This window comes from Xiphophorus hellerii, chromosome 7 (assembly GCF_003331165.1).
Source record: "Xiphophorus hellerii strain 12219 chromosome 7, Xiphophorus_hellerii-4.1, whole genome shotgun sequence".
In the NCBI taxonomy this organism is placed as follows: Eukaryota; Metazoa; Chordata; class Actinopteri; order Cyprinodontiformes; family Poeciliidae; genus Xiphophorus; species Xiphophorus hellerii.
The window spans coordinates 28,643,754-28,663,210 of NC_045678.1; the positions used below are offsets into that span (position 1 = coordinate 28,643,754).

At 37.0% G+C, this 19,457-nt stretch overlaps 2 protein-coding genes across 4 annotated transcripts in view; both read left to right on the forward strand.

Moving 5' to 3' along the window:
• The first annotated feature begins 1,945 nt into the window (after positions 1–1,945).
• On the forward strand, positions 1,946–11,822 carry LOC116722796 (von Willebrand factor A domain-containing protein 5A-like). The gene is made up of 21 exons (XM_032567093.1): positions 1,946–2,193; positions 2,454–2,506; positions 2,747–2,949; positions 3,035–3,257; positions 4,069–4,235; positions 4,325–4,439; positions 5,379–5,551; positions 5,635–5,723; positions 6,168–6,312; positions 7,110–7,189; positions 7,306–7,420; positions 8,030–8,188; positions 8,285–8,421; positions 8,578–8,792; positions 8,968–9,030; positions 9,177–9,230; positions 9,489–9,518; positions 10,044–10,088; positions 10,311–10,459; positions 10,640–10,763; positions 10,870–11,822. Exons 2-21 carry the CDS (start codon positions 2,464–2,466, stop codon positions 10,947–10,949), a joined length of 2,409 nt encoding a protein of 802 aa, XP_032422984.1. The 5' UTR covers positions 1,946–2,193; positions 2,454–2,463; the 3' UTR covers positions 10,950–11,822.
• A 3,546-nt stretch (positions 11,823–15,368) lies between these two features.
• rap1gap2a (RAP1 GTPase activating protein 2a) overlaps positions 15,369–19,457 on the forward strand; it is a 95,826-nt gene continuing 91,737 nt past the window's right edge. For 2 of the 3 annotated variants that reach the window (XM_032567094.1, XM_032567096.1), the window contains exon 1: positions 15,369–16,064. In XM_032567094.1, the coding sequence (XP_032422985.1) occupies positions 15,898–16,064 (167 nt within the window). In that variant the 5' untranslated portion in view covers positions 15,369–15,897. The remainder of the gene's footprint in view (positions 16,065–19,457) is intronic. The other variant, XM_032567095.1, reaches the window with a different exon arrangement.

Here is a 19,457-nt window from a genome sequence, read left to right on the forward strand (position 1 = left end):
TCTGTGCACCACCCAGGTCCGTTTAACAGTTTCAAGACCTGACCAGCACCCCTCAGCATCATTTGCTTGAGAAATAATGAGATTTGGTTAAGTATAAAACGGGCTTTAATGCCAAAAATGATCAAATGTTACAAACCATGCAAGTCATAGAAACGGAACAGAAACAGAGAGACGTTCACCGTCCAGCACTGAGTGTCACATAGCTCACCTTATGGGTGACAGTAAGTGAAGCAGATTGTAGAGCAAGTTCTGTTTTTATTCTCATTCTGTTCCTTCAGTTTCAGTTTATGTGTGATTGTCAGTCTTATGTGATATGGTTATGTAAGCAGCAGTGTGTGTGTAAGCAGATAAAAGACAGAATCCATAAAATAATTTTTGAGATATTTTGAGTGAGAAATTGTTCAAATGAATGGGAATCAATGGTAGCTACATCAAGGGAACAAGCTACGCCCACCAAACTCGGTTGGCATGTGGGGCCCCTCCCATAGATCACTTCCACTTACACTGTTTGAGTTACTTTAAGTGAGAAAACTCATTTTCTGGTTTTCTTCCTATATGCTTGACCCTAACTGGACAAATTTCTTCTGTTCACCAGAAGATTCTATCAATACTAATATTGATATATCTGAGGGCATTAAGTCCATTGAAAATATTTTCTATAGATATTTCCTCCTTATCTGTAGAAGAACAGATAACTTTTACTCCAACTTTTACAAATCAATTAGGGGAATCATTTTTTCCTCCAGATCAAGGGCACTAACATGGGGAAGAAGTTTGAACCCACATATGCAAACATCTTCATGGAACAATGGGAAACAGAAGATTCAGGAAATGCATTAAAAAACCAAGTTCTACTTCAGATACCTGGATGACATCTGGAGGTCTGGACTCACTCAGAGAAAGATTTTAAACATTTCACTCACACACTGAACACACAACCCATCCATCACATTCAAGTCTAGCTTTAAAGCTGTAGACCTTTTAGACACCACCACATACAAAGACTCACAATTCAACACCACACATAAATTAGACATCAGTCCATTTTGAGCCCACTGACCTCACATGCTGTCCTCTATAAAACCAGTTATCACCAAACACACCTAGGCAGGCCTAATTAAATCACAATTACTCAGATTCCACTGCATTTACTCAGCAGATTTCATGGAGTCCTCTTCAAGGCCGTTCTTCTGAGGGGAAACTCCAGGACTTTCCTGAGGAGATGCAGAGCTTCTTTCCTTGAGTCCAGATAACCAGAGATCTCTCCTGTTCTCCCTCTTCTTACCACATTTCCATCGTCTGTCTGCCAGCTCATTCACAACATCAAGTTCCAATCAAACAACTCACTGTTACCAAATTACAGAATTATTGCAGCCTACAGCAGGAATACAAACCTATAAGACTATTTGGTCCATGCCTGGGTTAAACCATTAAAGGAACCGGGGTCAAAGGTAAGGGAGAATCTTTCCAATCTTTCCAGTAGTTTAAGCCTTAAAGTAAGTTTAAGCCTTAAAGAAGTTTAAGCCTTAAAGTAAGTTTAAGCCTTAAAGTAGTTGTGATGAAATAATGACGCGAAGAATGCATTTTAGAATTTTAACTCCCAAGTAAGACCCAGTCCAAATAGATATAACACAACTGTAACAAGACATGTTTAAAAGAGCAATGCTAAAAAAATGACTAAAATAACTAACAGTGATCATAAATTCTATCCATAATCCCTCACTTATAAGTAAAGCCACATGGCAGTCAATAAGTAAAGCCACATGACAGTCAAACTCAACAAAATCCTTTAATTCTTGAGAATATTTTTAAGCAATTCAATAAAGGGAACCCTCAAAGTAGACTATTAACCGAAGAATTAAATGCTTAAATGATAAATTAAAAAAATCTAAATATATTAGAATAGTTTCATTTTAATACATTCATGTAAAAGTCGAGATTATTGGTAAAAATTAGAAATAATCCATTTATTGTCCCCCTGGTTGTTGTGGATGGTAAACTGAACCGGGGAAATAGCACCGCCCCCTTCTCCAATCACATGTATTAAAACGAGCGCTCCCAAGAGGACTGACTGTGACGCCGTGCGAGACTTGAGTAAATAACAGACACTGAAACCTGAAGGATTCACAAGAAAACTTCCTTCGGAAGAGCTGACTGCTCCTGTCTCCTGAATACAGGCACGTTGTTGTAAAGGTATGTGTGTTTTGGGTTAACTATAGCAGCCCAGGATGTGTAGCGTTATCTTTTAAAATGTAGTAAACAATACAGAGTTTCAGCGTCCAAAGCTGACCACTACGAGCCCTTCTGATTTAAAGGTTTAAGAAATTCATATTTGTAACACTGTAAACCTTCATTTATGTTAACCTATCAATCAGTTACAATGTTTAAATCTCGAATTAGGTTTGTGTTTATTTATAATTTTCCAATAAATTGTTTCGTTCTCACAAACTCAGTTCAGGAAGAATGTCCAATCTATGTTGTCTGCTGACCGCTGAAAAAGATTCAGGTAATGTGCAAAAACTTTATTTGTAGTTTATTTATTTATTAATTATTTTTTAGACATTTTTCTGTTTAGGTAGAACTGAATGGCTGTAGTCTTAGAAACAAAATTTAGAAGCAACAAAATTCTTATCTTATTATGCCATGATGCAAATCATAATATTAAGCCTGATTTCAAAGATAGTTTGAAATAATGTTTCAGTGTGTTTTGTCATTTGACAGCAACAATCAGATCTTTCTTTCTCAGTTCCTCTGAAGAGCATTGATGTTCTGCTGGAGGTGAAGGACCACGTAGCTACCCTGGTCTCCACTCTGAACTTCGAGAATAAGGAGGACAAACCTCTGGAGACAGTTTTTGTCTTCCCTCTGCCTGGAGATGCTGCTGTGTGTCATTTCAGTGCTCAGATTGGAGAAACACACATTGTAGCTGAGGTGAAGGACAGACAGCAGGTGAGCTGGACTCAAATGTCCTCTCTATAATGGAGCTAAATCACAGTGAAGTGGACATTGCCGACATGTTTCTTGTGGACTCCAGGCTCGGCAGGTGTATGACGACGCTGTGAGCTCTGGTCAGAAGGTATTCGAATTGGAGGAGAGTGATGAGAGTCCAGATATCTTCTCTCTGACTGTGGGCAATCTGCCTCCAGGAGAGAGCGCCTCCATCAGGCTGGAGTACGTCACTGAGCTGGCTGTGCAGGCTGATGATGGGCTGAGGTTCTGTCTGCCTGTTGTTCTCAACCCTCGATACCAACCTCAGGGTAGGGAAACAGTCAGAAATCAACTTTATAATACTTAGCAAAATACTTAAAAATGCCAAACTTCAAACAGTTGCTGCTGTCCTCCACTGTGAAAGAAAATGTTGGATAATGAGGTCACATTTGAGCTTTATTTTAGGAATAAATGGCTCATTTTTCCATCTTGGTGTAAATTTTAACACATTACTGAACTGCTGAATGAACAAACACAAAAAAATCCTGAAGTTTTTCTGGGAATTTCTACCTTTAGCTAAGTTTAGGCCCATACAGTGGTTGAAATTTCCACTGTGTGTAGTGTTCAGCTTTATTGTGCAACACAAGGTAGTCATTTCCTGTTATTGCAGAATAGCTCCAAACAAATGTTGCAAGTATGAAATATTTGCAGAATACAATGTCAACAAACTGAGCCAAGTTACTTAATTCTTTCTTCTGTTCAAGGAAGACAAACAGTTGAAAGCAGAAGAAAAAGCCACATGCACCTTTTGTTCACTGGCAGAAGTTGCATCCAACCAAACTTCTTTTTGCTTTAGGTTAGCTAGAATTACCAAAATTATTTCTATTTGCCAAATGCCACAATAATGAGATAAAGGATATGTAGGTGATTTTTTTTAATGTCTTCAGAATCAGAAGTTAATATACAGAATGACAGCTATTTTTAAACAGTCAGAAGAAGCCCAAGTGATGAAGTAATTGCTTTGGAAACCCTGGGTTAATTGGAGGCACACCCGTGGACGTATTTTTGTCAGTATCTGTGAATTTATGGTGCTAACGCTATTAAAACATACTGTATGTCTGTTCTGTCTCATGTTTCCAGGTAGTGAAGGTCCCAGTGTCCAGGTGACCTCAGTTCCAGCCTCTCTGGTGCCCTACAGTCTGTCCTTTTTTGCCAGAGTGTCCTCTCCTCGTCCAATCTCTAAAATAGAGTCCAGTTGTCCTCTGGAGCCTCTTCAGTATCTCAACGCTGATCAAACTCAGGCCACGGTGGGTAGAGAGCTGATGTTACTGCTGGGTGTGATTGGTACATACAAGATAAATCACTTTAATTCTATTTTTGTGTTTTTGAACTATAGGTGAAGTTGGCTACAGGACACAAGGTTGACAGAGACATTGAGCTACTGATTTATTACAAAGATACCCACCGGCCCTCTGCTGTGGTGGAGGCAGGACAGGCCTCTGCCAAACCTGGTGGGTAGAGATGGTTTATTATTTGTTTATCCTTTTTACAAGATGAGGCGATGTTTCATCTCTTTAAAAACAGCTTAGAAGTATTGTAAAAGATTTGTAGCCACCCATCTTTGTAATTAATGCTCTAAAGCACAAGTATGAGGAGCCCTTTTTATGCAGTATGTATTAGTGAGAATTTTCACAGTTGGCATTACTGTTTGAAAGTCCACTACGATGTCAATTATCTGTCTCTCCTGGTCAAGTGAAAGAGCAAGCATGAGCAATGCCACTACCATGACCCATGTCTTTCTTGCTAATTGTGTTACTGTTACAGTTTAATTGTCAGATTAAAAAAAAAAAATCTTAATATGAAGCCTTCATTTTGGAATCTCAAATTGAGTTTTAAAGAGGGTGTGTCTGCATGGATAATAATTCCTAGAAAGTAACACACTTTCATGTACAGATCATGGATAAACGTCACAACATAATGTGCTGCACCAGATTTTAATGATAAGCTAATTCACATCTGCAGAGTCTATCAAAAAAACTGGTTAAAGAAAACAAATTCAGAGTCAAAAAGCGACAAGCTGAATTCCCACTTCTAGTTTTAGTGATTGCACAGATTTATTAAAATCAGACATTACAAAAATAAACGAAGAAAACAAAAACAATAATAAAGAAAAAAGTAGAACTTAAGCCTCACCTATCTTGCAAATGTGAATTTGCATGTTGGAGTGCGAAAACAGTTCAAGCCAGCTAATGTCAGAGGCTTAACAATTATTCACAAAGCCTAAAAATCAATAGACTTGCATCCGTTATTGGTATTGCGACTGGGAAAGCTAATTATGATGGTGTTTTTCAAACTAAATGCTTACTTTGTCCATGTTGTTGACTAGCTGTATACAATCACAGGAGGAATAGCAAACTTGTGATGGTACGTGGCCTTCACATTTGTTTCAGGCACTCTGATGGGTGAGCCAGTGGTAATGGTGAGCCTGTATCCTGAATTTCCTGAATCTGTGATGTCTAATTTTAACTCCTGTGGAGAGTTTGTGTTCTTACTGGATCGATCGGGGAGCATGGATTTCCCGACATATTGTGGAAGTCGTCAGAGTCGCATAGCCAGTGCCAAGGTCATCTTTTAGAAGAAACATTTTATGACTTATGGCCCTCTAGTCATATCTTGACATTAATGTTCTTTTCTTTTTCCTTGAAGGACACTCTGATGCTCCTGTTGAAGAGTTTACCCATGGGCTGCTATTTCAATATTTATGGTTTTGGAGATCATTACGAACAAGTTTTCCCGTAAGTTCGGACAGTGCATACAGTGCTACTTCTATTGATTCCCCTGCTAAACATTCACCAAAAGCCTTAAGATTAAGAAAAAAATAAAAATGTATATGGTGGCAAAATCTCCACTTTAATTCAACTACATGTATTTAGTTAGGAGAAACTCTTATGTTAAAAAATGATTGACATATTTATTGACATTTCTGCAGTTAATACTTTCCACAACCTGCATTTACTGTACCAGTAGGACTTTGTATTCTTTGGTTATATATGTTCAATTTTTATTTTTAAGTGACATTGCACACATGACTGCAATTAGATTATTTTACTTTAAGGCTTTTTACACATCTTTACCAGGGGGACCAATACATGCAGAAAGAGTTTAATATGGACATTCATAGATAATCTGATTCAACAGATCTACAGACTTGCAGTAAGTGTGCATTGTTTCTCCAACAGTAAAAGCGCAAAGTACAATCAGAAGAACCTTAAACGAGCTATGAAAAAGGTTGAGGAGATGGACGCTAATCTGGGAGGATCGGAGATCCTGGAGCCTCTGCGACAAATTTACAGACAGCCTTGTATTCCTAAACATCCCAGACAAGTAATGCACAAACACACATGTGGCAGCAAGCTGACACTAGCAGGAAAACTTAAGCATAGCACAGTTCTCACTTACTGCAGGGGTTAGGAATTTTTATATTTCAACTCTTTAAAGTATTCAAGTTTATTTAATTAAAAAATTTATGTAATTCAAGTAAATAATTGACAGGGGGAAAAAAAGGGTGAGATTTAAAATAGTGAAGTTATAATATAATGCAATGGTATTATTCATATCTTTCTATTTAACTCCTTAAACATTGCTGAGATTAAGCCATTAATTGGATTGTGTTGTTTATATTTCAACTTATGACTAAGCTTTTAATGTGTTCAGATTAGTTTAAAGCCCTAGCTTATTAAAACATTCAAATTTCAGTGTGGTCAACATCTGTTGGGATTTCATTTATTACACACACACTTTAATCTAAAGTGCAGATTTGTAGTTTAAATCTGAGATTTCAAAATCCATAGTAGGCAGGTTGAAAGCTCAAAAGATATTAGAGGGCAACTTTGTGCAGTTGGTTTAGACTTTCTCGCAGCCTGAATGAACTGCAGACATGTTGCAGAAAATTCAGTTGTCTTTTAAGTATTGTCTTTGCTTCCTCGCTCTTCTTATTAAATTGCCTCTCTGATGCTAAAACATCACTTTAAACCAGTAAGAACAGCAGTGTTATCATCAGCTGATCAAGATGAAAATTTGCCAGATCCAGTTTTTTTTGTATCATGTCTAAAGTTTTTCATCTGAAAACAGTTTTTTCTCCCTTCAGGTTATAATTTTAAATAATTTCTTCTTATTTTTAGCTCTTCATCTTCACTGATGGTGAGGTGAATTACACAAAAGCTGTTCTGGATGAGGTGAAGGAATACTCTGAATTTCACAGGTAAACACCACTACAAAACAATAGTGTCGAGCTCCGGACACCAGTCTAATTTTTATGTGTTGTAAAATGTGGCAAATTTTACAAATGTGTAGAAAGCATATGCTTCTGTACTCTAGGTGTTTCTCTTTTGGGATTGGAGAAGATGCCAGTTCTGAACTTATCAATGGGATGGCCAGAGAGGGAGGAGGACACGCTCAGTTTATTATAGGGAAAGAAAGGATGCAACCAAAAGTGAGATATAACTTGAAAAGATTCTCATGTTTATTTTTTGCATTAAGAATAATTTAATTTCATTTAATTAGTTGTGTGTTTTTCTTTATTTAGGCAACTTCAGTGCATTAACAAATACAGAACACTAAAAATGCAAATGGTAGACAGAATTTAAAAAAAAACTTTGATAAACTCCGAACACAGAACAAATTAGTGGCATCAGTTTAAATAATAAATTGGAGGCAATCATTAATGATTACATTACTGATATTTTTTTGGAAATTACTTCAGTTTTAATCTGAAAGTCCGTGTTTAGTTTCACAAGTCAGGAGTTTCACATGGCGACTCTGCACACAGACAGAAATGTTTTTCCCCGAAAAGTCACACAGTTCAACCCAGATATTTACACACACTGAAAAAAAGACAAATATTCAAAAAATAAACTTAAGGTCTGAAAATCTATTGAAATGTTTAAAGTCTGTTATTTTATTTTACAAGAGAGCTAAAGTGATGCCATAAGAGCTTTTCTGGTAACCTGAATTTATTTTTCAAAATGATAATCTCTCACCACTCATGTTCCCAGTTTAGATATGATTAAGTTATTGAGAGAAATTTTAAATTTCTCCTCAGGTGATGCAATCCCTGAGATTCGCCTTGCAGCCGCTCGTCACTGACATTTCATTGTCGTGGGATTTACCCGAGGGTGTGTCTGCCACCGCTCTGTCTCCACCACTTACAGCACTTTTCCAGGGTCAGAGGTCATTGATTTTTGCTCAACTCACCAGAGAGGCAAGGAGCGACACAATTCTGGGATTGACTATGAATGTACTTTTCTTTTGGTGTGCAATCAAAGTAACACATGGATTTTCTGTTGTGTTTTCTCAGTGTTCTGAAGCAGCTGATGGGTGTTTGACAGTGAGGTTTACCACAGCGGGTCATCCATGTCAGAACCAGCTGCACTTCTCTCTACAGCCTGCATGTGATCTAGACTTTGACCTGAAAGAAGATATGCCATTCACTTGGTAGTGTATTAACAACTTTGGTGATAAAATGTTATGTTTAAAAAATAATGGTTGCTTTTAATTTAAATTTAAACAGAAAAATACACATGGGGCTATTTTGTCCCCCTATGTATGAGGGGAAATATTTTATGTATTATTTGTTTTGTTTCCGCGCAGCTCCACAATCCACAGGCTGGCTGCTCGGACTCTCATCCGCTCCCTGGAGCAGGAGCAAAGGGAGGACGGGAAGCTGGCTGAAGAAATAGAGAAGGTGGTGGACCTCAGTGTCCAGTCTGGAGTCAGCAGCATCTTCACCGCCTTCATTGCCGTCGACAAAAGCAATGGGGAACCTGTTCGAGGTCCGCTGATCTACAGGGAGAATCCTACATACAGTGAGTGGCTACATGTGGCTCAATCTGAAAAGAGGCATTTTTTAAATTGTTACATGTTGTGTGTTGAGTACATAATTCTGATCAGAGGTCCTTTTGTTGGTACTTCCTGTTTCATGGCAGGAATGTAATGTTTTTTATCTAATGATGTGTAACTCTTTACTGTTTTCTGGTACAGTGCCGTTGCTTCGCGGCGGTTTGATTGGTCTGATGTTTGATGATTTACGGGCCGATAAAAACAGTAAGTTTGAACCTTTTTTGACATTTTAACCTTTTTAAGAGATCAAACTAAGTATTGTGTGTCAGACAGCTTGGGAATGTTAAAGAAATGGTTTTTTTTTATTTGCTAAAACACAATGACTTTTAAATAATTTCTTCTTTCTTTAGTTTTCAGACGCATTTGCTCGTCTATCAGAAAAAGAACATCAGCTAGTAAGTTTGGTAAGCAACAAGCCCTGACATTTTTCCCTTTATATGCATGTATTATATCTGTATGTATTATCACATTTTGACCTGCAGAGGGCACTGCTGGATAAGTATCTGGCCCGTAGTACATTGGCTGTATTAGTTATTATACTGTTTCACCTTGCTAATTTAATTCACCAAATGTGTCATTATCTTTATATTTACATACATATTTTTTTTATTTAAAAATTAGGAGTAAAGTATTTAAAAAAAAAATCTATTTCTTATCTTCAGGAACAGCTTGGAAAAACAATCTACTTTCAGGTAAGCAACATCAAGGAACATACGGATATCAGATGTTTATTTAACATGGTTAAAAATTTATATATATTCAACATGTGATTTTATTTGTTAGTTTGTGCTTGCTTGTATTTATCTCTCTAAATGGGTGAAGTAATCACCTGAAAGGCTCGTATAAATGTTCAAAGACATTGCCACATTCCCCCTATTTAGTGCACATTTTGTTTTTTTTTGTTTTTTTTTTTTTACAAATGAGTAAAAAGCCATGAAATAACTGTGTCTCTTTTTCTGCATAAGCTCAAACTGAAAAATCTAGAAAAATCAACCCCTGAATTTAGACAACTATTTATTGAAACCGGAGGTAAAAAGTCTCACAGTAACAAGTAATTTTGTTTTGATAATGACAGCAAAGATGGACATGGGCTCAGTATGTTTTTCAACCAGGCATTGTAAGCATACATGTGTGTTGTAAAAATGAGCTCATATTTATTTTAAGTTTAAATTTAGTAAAACGATTATATATATATATTTTCTTCTTTTTACCAAAAGCTTCCAGCTTCAAGAAGAGCCAAAGTGAATCTATTGAAAATACAGGTAAGAAAACAAGATTCTTTTGATTGTTTTAAGTGTTTGATGTTATAAATGCAATTTGGATTTACAATTTTAATTCTGTACCAGCAAGCAGCAGGATGGATCTGTCTTTTTAACAGCAGTCTGCATAATCGTATTTTCAAATTTATGTAAACATGCTTAAGGTGTTCTGTTTTTGATTTCAATTTTTGATATTCTCTTCAAAAACATCTTTTTGTGATAAAGGAGACTGTGGGCCCACAAAGCCAGCCAGAGATCCACTGCTGGAGCTCGTTTCGCTGCAGGATGCCTCTGGCTGCTGGCTGCTTGATCCATGTTTGGCTGCTGCTCTTGGAAAAAGCACAGAGGAGTTGGTAAAAACAAGGCCTTCATCGGTGGGTTGGCGTCACGTAAAAGATGAGCTATATTTGAGCAGGAAAATGAAGCATGACATTTTACAGCAAAAACATTAGGAAAAGAACATAAAATGAACTTAAAATCAAAGAAAAAACAGATTCCATATTAGGTTTTCTTTTATTTTTCCAACATTCCTTTCTTTTATTTTGGTGAACTAGGCCAAAAGGAAAGTGTGGGGCACCATTTTGGCTCTAATTTGGCTTCATGGATATCAAAAGGATGTGAAGGTTGAATGGGAACTTCTTACTATGAAGGCTGCATCGTGGCTCAGAGCTGAGAAAGGTAATCACTGTCCTTAAACATAAACACCAGATTTAATTTCTTTCTTGGCACACCTGCACTGATGTTTGACCTTATTGAGACACTAACTTATGTTTTCTTTCCTCAGCTGTTTGCGTGACAGTGTGTGTGGAAGCTGGGAATGTCCTGTCAGGTTGTAATGTGACGACTGATGCTCTGGGACTCTGAGGTTTCTGTATTATTTGTTCCAGTGAAGGGAACCCTGTGATTCTGTTACAAAAAAACAACAGAAACAAACTCACCCAATCACCAGATACCCGAATACCTCCACACTTCTATTCAACTGACTATTCAACCAATTTCTTTGCTTTCCTCCCCCCCCTTAACTTTTCCTGCACCACCAGACGAATTTCGAGTCATATTTCTGAGGTCGCAGTTAGGTCATCCAACTCCAGTCGTTCAGATCTCAACTTCCCTCTGTCATCTCTGTCGTCCCCGGAGAGCTCCGTCCCTCGGCCCCTCCTCTTCATCACTTACATCCTCCCCACAGACCATAGTTCATAAATTTAACATGTTTTCATGATTTTGTGACTGGGACCCAGTTCTACCTCTCTAGTAAATCCATTCTTCCAGCCTCATCTTTTTCCAACTGCCTATCTAAAGTAAAATCTTGGTTCACTTCAAACTTAATGACGATAAAACTGAAATTCTCCCCGTTGGTATGAAATCTAAATGATCAAAAGCTAACAAAATCTCTCTCACCATCAACAACTCCTACAGGTTCCTCTCCCCTCAGGTTAAGAGTCTGGGTGTCATCCTAGACAGCACATTATCTTTCCAATCTCATGTTAATAATCTTGCATATTTCCATCTCTGGAACATAAATCGCCTTCGCACTTCCCTTTACCCTGATACTGCATCTGTATCAGATGCAAAGGAAAAAACACCTGATATAGTCATTGCAATATCGGTTATTATCAAAAGGTTTTCTAGTATTTAGCAGCCCTAGATCAACTATGTTCATTTTTACTTGTTTCTTCTATTTTTTATTGTCTTTGCTTTTATTGTAAAGTAAAAATATATTATTATTATCTTGGTTTACCTGTGTGTGCACCTTTAATTATTCTGTGGCTCATTATTGATTTCATTGGTTTGTATTTCCAATGTAGTTAGAAAAAAAAATATATAGGGAACCTAAACTGCATAATTTATTAGCAATGAAAAATTCAGTCTCTAAACATTTTTCTTCAAAGCAGGTCTACCTGTCATGTGTGGCGACACAACCAGTCACTGAGTGACGAGAGTAATGGAGGTTTGGCTATAGCACACACATCACCTGATTTCAAAATGATAGAAGTTCCTTTTTTATTATTTTTGTACCTTCTCCCTTGAACTTGGCTTCTCGGGATCAATAATCAATTATAAATTTAAAGCAAGATGACGAATGATTGAGACAAAAGATGGACACAACCAAATGATGATTATATCTTGATTGCAAAGATATCATCATTATAATAATAATTGTTAATAATATTAAATAAACCTTACAGCTGAGCAATAATTGGACTCTGTAGAGAAAAGAAGACACAAAGGAGCCTGCTGGAGCATACTTCCTCCTACACAAGGTCATTGCTGCAGAATCTGGCGCACTAAAGCTGTAGCTCCGATAAACACATTTCTTGAACAACACAAAATAAAACAAGAAAGCTTTATATTTGAAATACAGCACACTTAAATTATGTAAATTTGGTGTCGTGCTGCTTTGGTAGAGGAGTTGTATTAGGAAGACAAAATTTGCTGTTGGGGAGTGCGTTTAGTGTCACTAGTTATCTTTACAGCAGTCCACCATGATAATAAATGGTGTCATAAAAAGTCCAGATTGTAAAATGTAAAGGATGGAAGAGGAAAAAGCAGAGGAAAAGTGCATACTAATACAAAGCTTTAATACAAAATGTTAACATGCATCAGCAATTACTACATTTTATTCTGAATCAGAATCAAAGATAATTTTTTGCATTTTGAATGGTTGGTATTTACAGAAGTATGGGCTCACCCAGGGTGCCATTAATTCAAGAAACAGCAGTTTTATATGATTTCTAAAACTGCTTCTCAGGTTTACACTGAATGGTCTGAAAAATGAAAATATCCAGCAAGCAGCAGTTGTGTGATTGAAAATGTCGTATTGATGTTAGAAAAGAATGTGAAGACTAGTTCAAGATGCTAGAAAGACAACAGAAACTAAAATGACAAATGTTGCTTCCTCTAATGACCATTGATCCCAGTATTTCAAATGCAACTAGTCAGGTGGGAAATGGGTAGTGCTGCTGTCAGACACTTTTGGAGACCCTAGTATCAAATGATGTTTTAAATTCTTCAGACTACCTGTGTATTTTTGCTCACTGTCTCCATCCCTTTATGAACACAGTGGCCATCTTCTGATGACTATGTCTAGCAGGATAATGCACCGTGCCAGAAAGCTCAAATCATCTCAAACTGGTTCCACAAGCATTTCATTCCAATGACTTCCACAGTAACTACATCTCAATCCAACGGGGAATTTTTGGGACGTTTTGGAACTGGAGACTCTTATCAAGGAAGAGAAACTGGTAAATGTGAAGTAACTGATACCCTGCTGCAGCTATGCAATGAAGATTCAGGAAGTTGTCATGGCAAAAATAAATCAAAGACGCTACTTGCAGGGTTTGATGTTTTGATTATGTCAAGAAAAACTAACTATGAAAGAAGGGCCTTTAAATAATTGGGCATATAGGCTATGGCAGGTGCCATCAGCTTGCCCTGACTAAGCTTCTGACACATCACTTGTTAGTAAGACAGATTTGGGCCTATGGGGGCGACTTGTTACTATGGCAGACACCATGAAGCAGCGATACCAGCTGTCACAATCCAACACCTGCCAACCTGTGGTTTGGATCATAAAAATAGTTCTTCAATTTGTACTTGTATGGTTTGGGTATTTTCCTTTCTTTAATGTAAGACCTTTTATCTCTATTCAGAGGAGTTTGAGTTCATATCCTCTGCAAACATTAGATCTGGAACATTATTGACTAAAACAAAACAAATGATTTCCCTGTTCAACAACATGGTGTTCTGTGTGTTAACTGCTCTCTGTGTGCATAAATGGTACCATACTGGCTCCAAATGGTCACTGCAGCTAATTTTATCTGAACCTTTGGCAGAACCCAAGCCAACACTTTTTAAACTGGTTTCCAAGACAACGCCAACCAGTTGGACCAATTAGAACAAAGGAGACCTAAGAATTAAGCTGTGTGGAAATCAGAAGAAAAGCATTCTCAAAATTAATTCAACAAATAAAAAAAGTGTGCTTTGGACAAAGAATGACCAACACTGTGTGAGTATTCACCTGGTCTGCTTTTCGCTATTAATTAAGCAACAAAGATTTCATTAAACCCGCTATCCGCTCTTGCTTTTTCTCTCTCAGTCAGACTTCCCTGTCCATGTGTGTTGCTAGAGCTGCAGGCAAAAACAAACAAAAAAAAAGACAGAATCAATAAGAAACAGTTTAAAGGGGCTGATGTTTTTTCTGTTTAGAACCATTAATGGAAAGCTGTAGCCTCTGAGCTGCACATCAGTCACATGCCACACACACATGAACAGCTGAATTGATAGCTTTTGCATTGCAAAAGGGAATCCACTTTATTGAATAAAACACAACCATTATCCCATGGTGTTAGCTGCTTGAGTGTGTGTGCCACTGACCCTGTGTGTTAAATATCAGAATCACTGACCTTTAGAGTAAACCCTTTCAGCACAATCTCTGAGGTTAAAGCAGTGAATTCACCAATCCTGAAGAAAGACACATCATGTTCACTGTGTATGCATGTAATTTAGCATTTTTGGAATATTTGATGTTTATTTACCATTCAAACATGCTAAGCAGATAAAAAAAAATGTTTTTTTTTCTTCGTAACTCCCATTGCATAAAACACATGCTATAAAATACTTACCATGCCTTAAATTGTATCTATACGCCTTCAACATCTTTAAATGTATCCCATTATATCTACAGACATTGTTGCATTGTATTTGGTGTTATGGACCATCACACAGTAGTGCAGATTTATGAAAAATAGAAAACCAATGAGTACAATGACATGTTTCATATCAAACTGTACTGATGTGCTAGAATGGCAGTCAAAGTCTGGACTTAAATGCAGTGACTTGACAATTGGCATTCACAGACACCCCCCATCCACTCAGACTGAGTTTGAGCTGTTTTACAAAGAAAAATTGACTAAAACTTCTGTCTTTAGATGTGAAGAGCTCAAAGAAACATACTCTGAAAGACTAGCAGGGGAAATCATAGTAGAAGGATGTTTTACAAAGTACTAAGTATTTAAAAACAGCACTTTTTTTAGTGTTTTCCATCCACTCATCTGTCTGTAAGTATAAGAGTAAAGAGAAAGTGGGGATATGTTATTAGATTTGATCTTTTTTAAATTTCACACCAACAATCTGAAAACTAAGAGCATTAAAGTGCAATAGCTTTGTGGAAATGAATGTTTTAAGCTCAATTTTTCTTTTAGGGCTGAAGGTGAACCTACCACTAAACTTAAGCTTAGACTTGTGTAATAAATAATGACACAAGTTGAATCTGTTTTATGTTTTGATAAATTAAGATTAAATTAGAATAATTTAAGAACCTAATTAAGACCACAATAACACATTGAAACCCTGGAATTGATGGAGCCTGTTCTTTGTTTTTGCCATGTCTGTACATGTACATATAAAGAGGCTAATGTGATGTTTTTGTCTCTGTCGGGTAACGATGTATCTTGTGACAGGTTGTGATATTTAAACTTTTCAGTGCCCTTATCTCTTCCTCTCTCTTTGTCCTTGTTTATTTCCTTGTCCACCAACTCTGTTTTGCTCATTTAGTTTGTCCTTTTCTGCCTTTGCCTAAAAACATAACCTGCCCTTTTCTTTTCTCCCAACCTCAGTTTTTTTCTCTCTGTTTTTCATCATTTGGCCTTAAAAGGCTTTAAAGGAGTTAGGCGTAGCCCTCTCCATGGTAACACTGTCTCCAATTCTTTCACACACACGTACACACCCGCGCACACACATACGCATTTTCTCACTGTTTCTCATCTCATGATGCTGCCCTACCCTGGGCTTCATTGCTGTACCCACCCCCTATATGTGCTCCGTTTCCCCTCACTCTCTCTCCCTCTCTCTTCTTGTTTCCCACAGATACACACACTCACCATCTCTTTCTCCTTTTTTCTGCTCTTCTGCTGATGCTGCACCATCCACTGACTGCAAGATGTTCAGTCCAGCTTCTAAAGGATCCGCAGGGGACTCAAGGTAAAGCTTTCACACTTGTTTCCTCTGGAACAGAAATGAAGCAAAGATGTTAATGTTGATTTTTTTGTTTTTTTGGTGCTGTTTTTGGCTAGTGACCACAGCTCAGAGGAAGCCAAGTAACTGATTGAAGGGGTGTGCGTGTGTGTGTGTGCTGACTAGAGTGAGAACTCTCCAGATGGAGAGGTAGGCTTTTGTTGAAGTAGTTGCAGGTTTTCTCTCCCACGTGTGCTCTGAATCTTTGCACGGTCAAGATTGAATGAAAAATTAACTTAATTCCATCTTAATGTAAGTGAAAAAAAAATCCTCCAAAACATCTACCTGTGGATTACCTGTGTGTGTTTGGCGTGTGTGGGGGTGTGTAGGGGTGTGTGTGTGTAAATGGTTAGAAGTAAAAGCCACCGGAGTACAAATTATCCCGCCTGTTGTGCTGCAACAGTGCTGCAATGTCTTATTACGATTCTCTGGTGGTTTATGACATGGTGTGGGGATGGAGAGGTGGGGGCATGTAGTTATGGCTTTTTGCTCATGTGTGTGTGCACGCGCCGGGGGGGGGGTGCGTGTGTGTGTGGGTGTGGGTGGGTGGGTGGGCGGATGAGATCAGTGATTCTTAATATTTTAACAAATCAACCCCAAAACATAACATCAATGTCTTGACAAAATCACATTCAAACACAAGAGAAAAACGTGACATGTTTGCATGCTGGTGTGTTTTTACATGAGCGTGAATTTTCCAGTTGGGTTGCCTCTTTCATGTTAATTTGCACATACAGCACACTGCGGATGTGCACAAATGTGTGAGTTTCCCCCTAAGGAAATGCAATCTTCACTAGATACTGTGCCTGGGGACAAACACTGAAAGATACTGCTGGTAGTATTCCATTGATGCAATGTAAGGCTCATAACAGCAGACATTAAACGTCCTTCAAGACATCTGGTGTGAGCTGAAGTCCAGGGAGTTAATTGTTTTCATTAGAACTGGCAGTTTTGTTTTACGTCCTCTTGTATCTTTTCAGTAGAGAGTTTTTAACAACACTGTAATTGTCTTCACTTCATTTAGCATTGTCCACTCACAAGGAAGCACTTTAAAGGAAAATTAAATGACAGAAGTGAGAACCGATTAGTTGTTTGTCTTAATGAACACACGTGAAGTAAAGTCTAAAGATTACAGTGGAACAAAAATAGCAAATAAATTATACACTGGAAATGAAAACAGACTGGAGAAGCAAAAATGTAAAGAAGAAGCATAGTTCAATACATATTCATATAAATAAAGTGTAGAATGAAGTGCAATTTTGCAAAGGGTGGAGAATAGGGCCCTACGAATTTCTTTGCAGCCCCCAGTAAAAATGTGAGAAACTTGAACTTGCTGTTTCCTGAGGGAAGAAATATTATGTAACACAGAGGAATGCTTCAAGATAGAAAAGGCAACATGGCTTTTCGGTAAAACAGTTTACTATTGTACATACAATCGAAACCAGATATTTTTAAAGATTAAAAAATGACTTTATTTTCCTTTCTAACTATCTGACACTAAAACGACTTGAATGTTTTCTTTTCCACATAAAGAAGGATTACCAAAATAATTTCTGTCAAATACCAGGAGATTGAAAGAGATTATGTTTTACGTTCTTCTTTTCTGTAAATACACAAGTTTGTAAGCTTATTAGAAACACACATTGCAATTAGGGCATTTATTTAAGAATATATTTTACAACTTTACTTAAAAGCTGTATTCTCATATTATGTCATTTGAGCTAATATTAGCTCAAATAGTTGTACACAGAGATGCTATTGAATAGATAAATGAAACTGAAGAAATACCGTTTTAGGTCACACCTGCACCTCCTTCTTCATCTTTTCTTTATATGTCTTCCTCTGTGGATTTTTGCACTATCGATTCTTCTCTGAGCAAACTGGTTTGAAATATTTGTATGCAGAAGCAGACTGGGAATATATATTAATTACCATTTTCTTTAATTACCATTTACTAAAAGTCAGCTTAAAACTGCCTAATTATGCATTTTTCTCTCCTCCTCAAACACAAAAGAAGAAAATTTTGTATATTTTAAGCTCTTATTCAGTGCAGTCAGGAGAGTATAAAACTTCAACATGAAGGTTTTTTTGGTTTAGCTTTTGCTAATCTTTTACCAAGCAAATGAGAAAGAAGAATCTTTTGTTCTTGTCATCAGATCTGAAACCAAGCAGAGCTCCGAGTTTCAGATGAGGACTGGTGTGACATCAAACCTCCAAATGCACAACCTAAAACTTATTTAATGAGCTTTTTTTTCTTTCTTTTTTTTCACATAATCTCCTCTGAGCTACATTACAGACCAAAAGTTTGGACACACCTTTTAATTCAATGAGTTTCCTTTATTTTCATGACTATTGACATTGTAGATTCACACTGAAGGCATCAAAACTATGAATAACACAGGTGGAAATATGCACTAAACAAAAATGTGTAAAACAACTGAAAATACCCCTTATATTCTAGTTTCTTCAAAGTAGCAACCTTTTGCTGTGATTACTGCTTTGCACACACTCTGCATTTTCTTGATGAGCTTCAAGAGGTAGTCACCTGAAATGGTTTTCACTTCATAGGTGTGCCCTGTCAGGTTAATAAGTGGGATTTCTTGCCTTATATATAGTCATGAAAATAAAGAAAACCCATTGAACTAGAAAGGTGTGTCCAAACTTTTGGTCTGTACTGTACATATTTGGTAAAATAATAGACATGTTTTTAAAAAACTGCACACATTTTAAAGAAGAGTTAAGATTTTTTTGTCATACTGTAAAATAATGATTACCTCATAATCAGGTTCAAAAGAAAAGCCAACTGGATTTTATTCAGAGGAAAGAGACAGCGTTCTGTGTGAAGAAAGGGTGAATTTTTCAGTTTGATTTTCCTAATCTCATCTAAAACCAGATGAGGACAGATATGTTTGTAGCCATGGTAAAGAAATAGAAATTTAAACTAAACTCAGTTATATACTTCCTTAAAGTAATAAAATAAAATCAATATTTTAATTTGAATATTTTTCCTCAGTTATAGGAACAGCATCTAATTTTCTTTAAATCACCGGTGGTTTTGTTAATCCTTTCTTTGCCACAATGAGTTTTCTTTCCTAGTACTCCTCAGCTAACCAGAGAGGTTTTCTACAGCAGGAATGAAACGTTTACTAAAGATTGCTGTTGATCCAGTGATGACCCATTTTCAGTGTGCAGTATGGGCCTTTTAAACATGTTCGTCTTTATTTTAAATGCCAACAGGTTTTTGTTGTTCATAAGTTCATCGGAACAAATCAAACATTCCTAGTTAAAGTCCCAGTAAAGTTGAACAAAATGCAAATTTTTAGGTTGTTGTGGTATGACACACATTGCTTTATTCTGGCA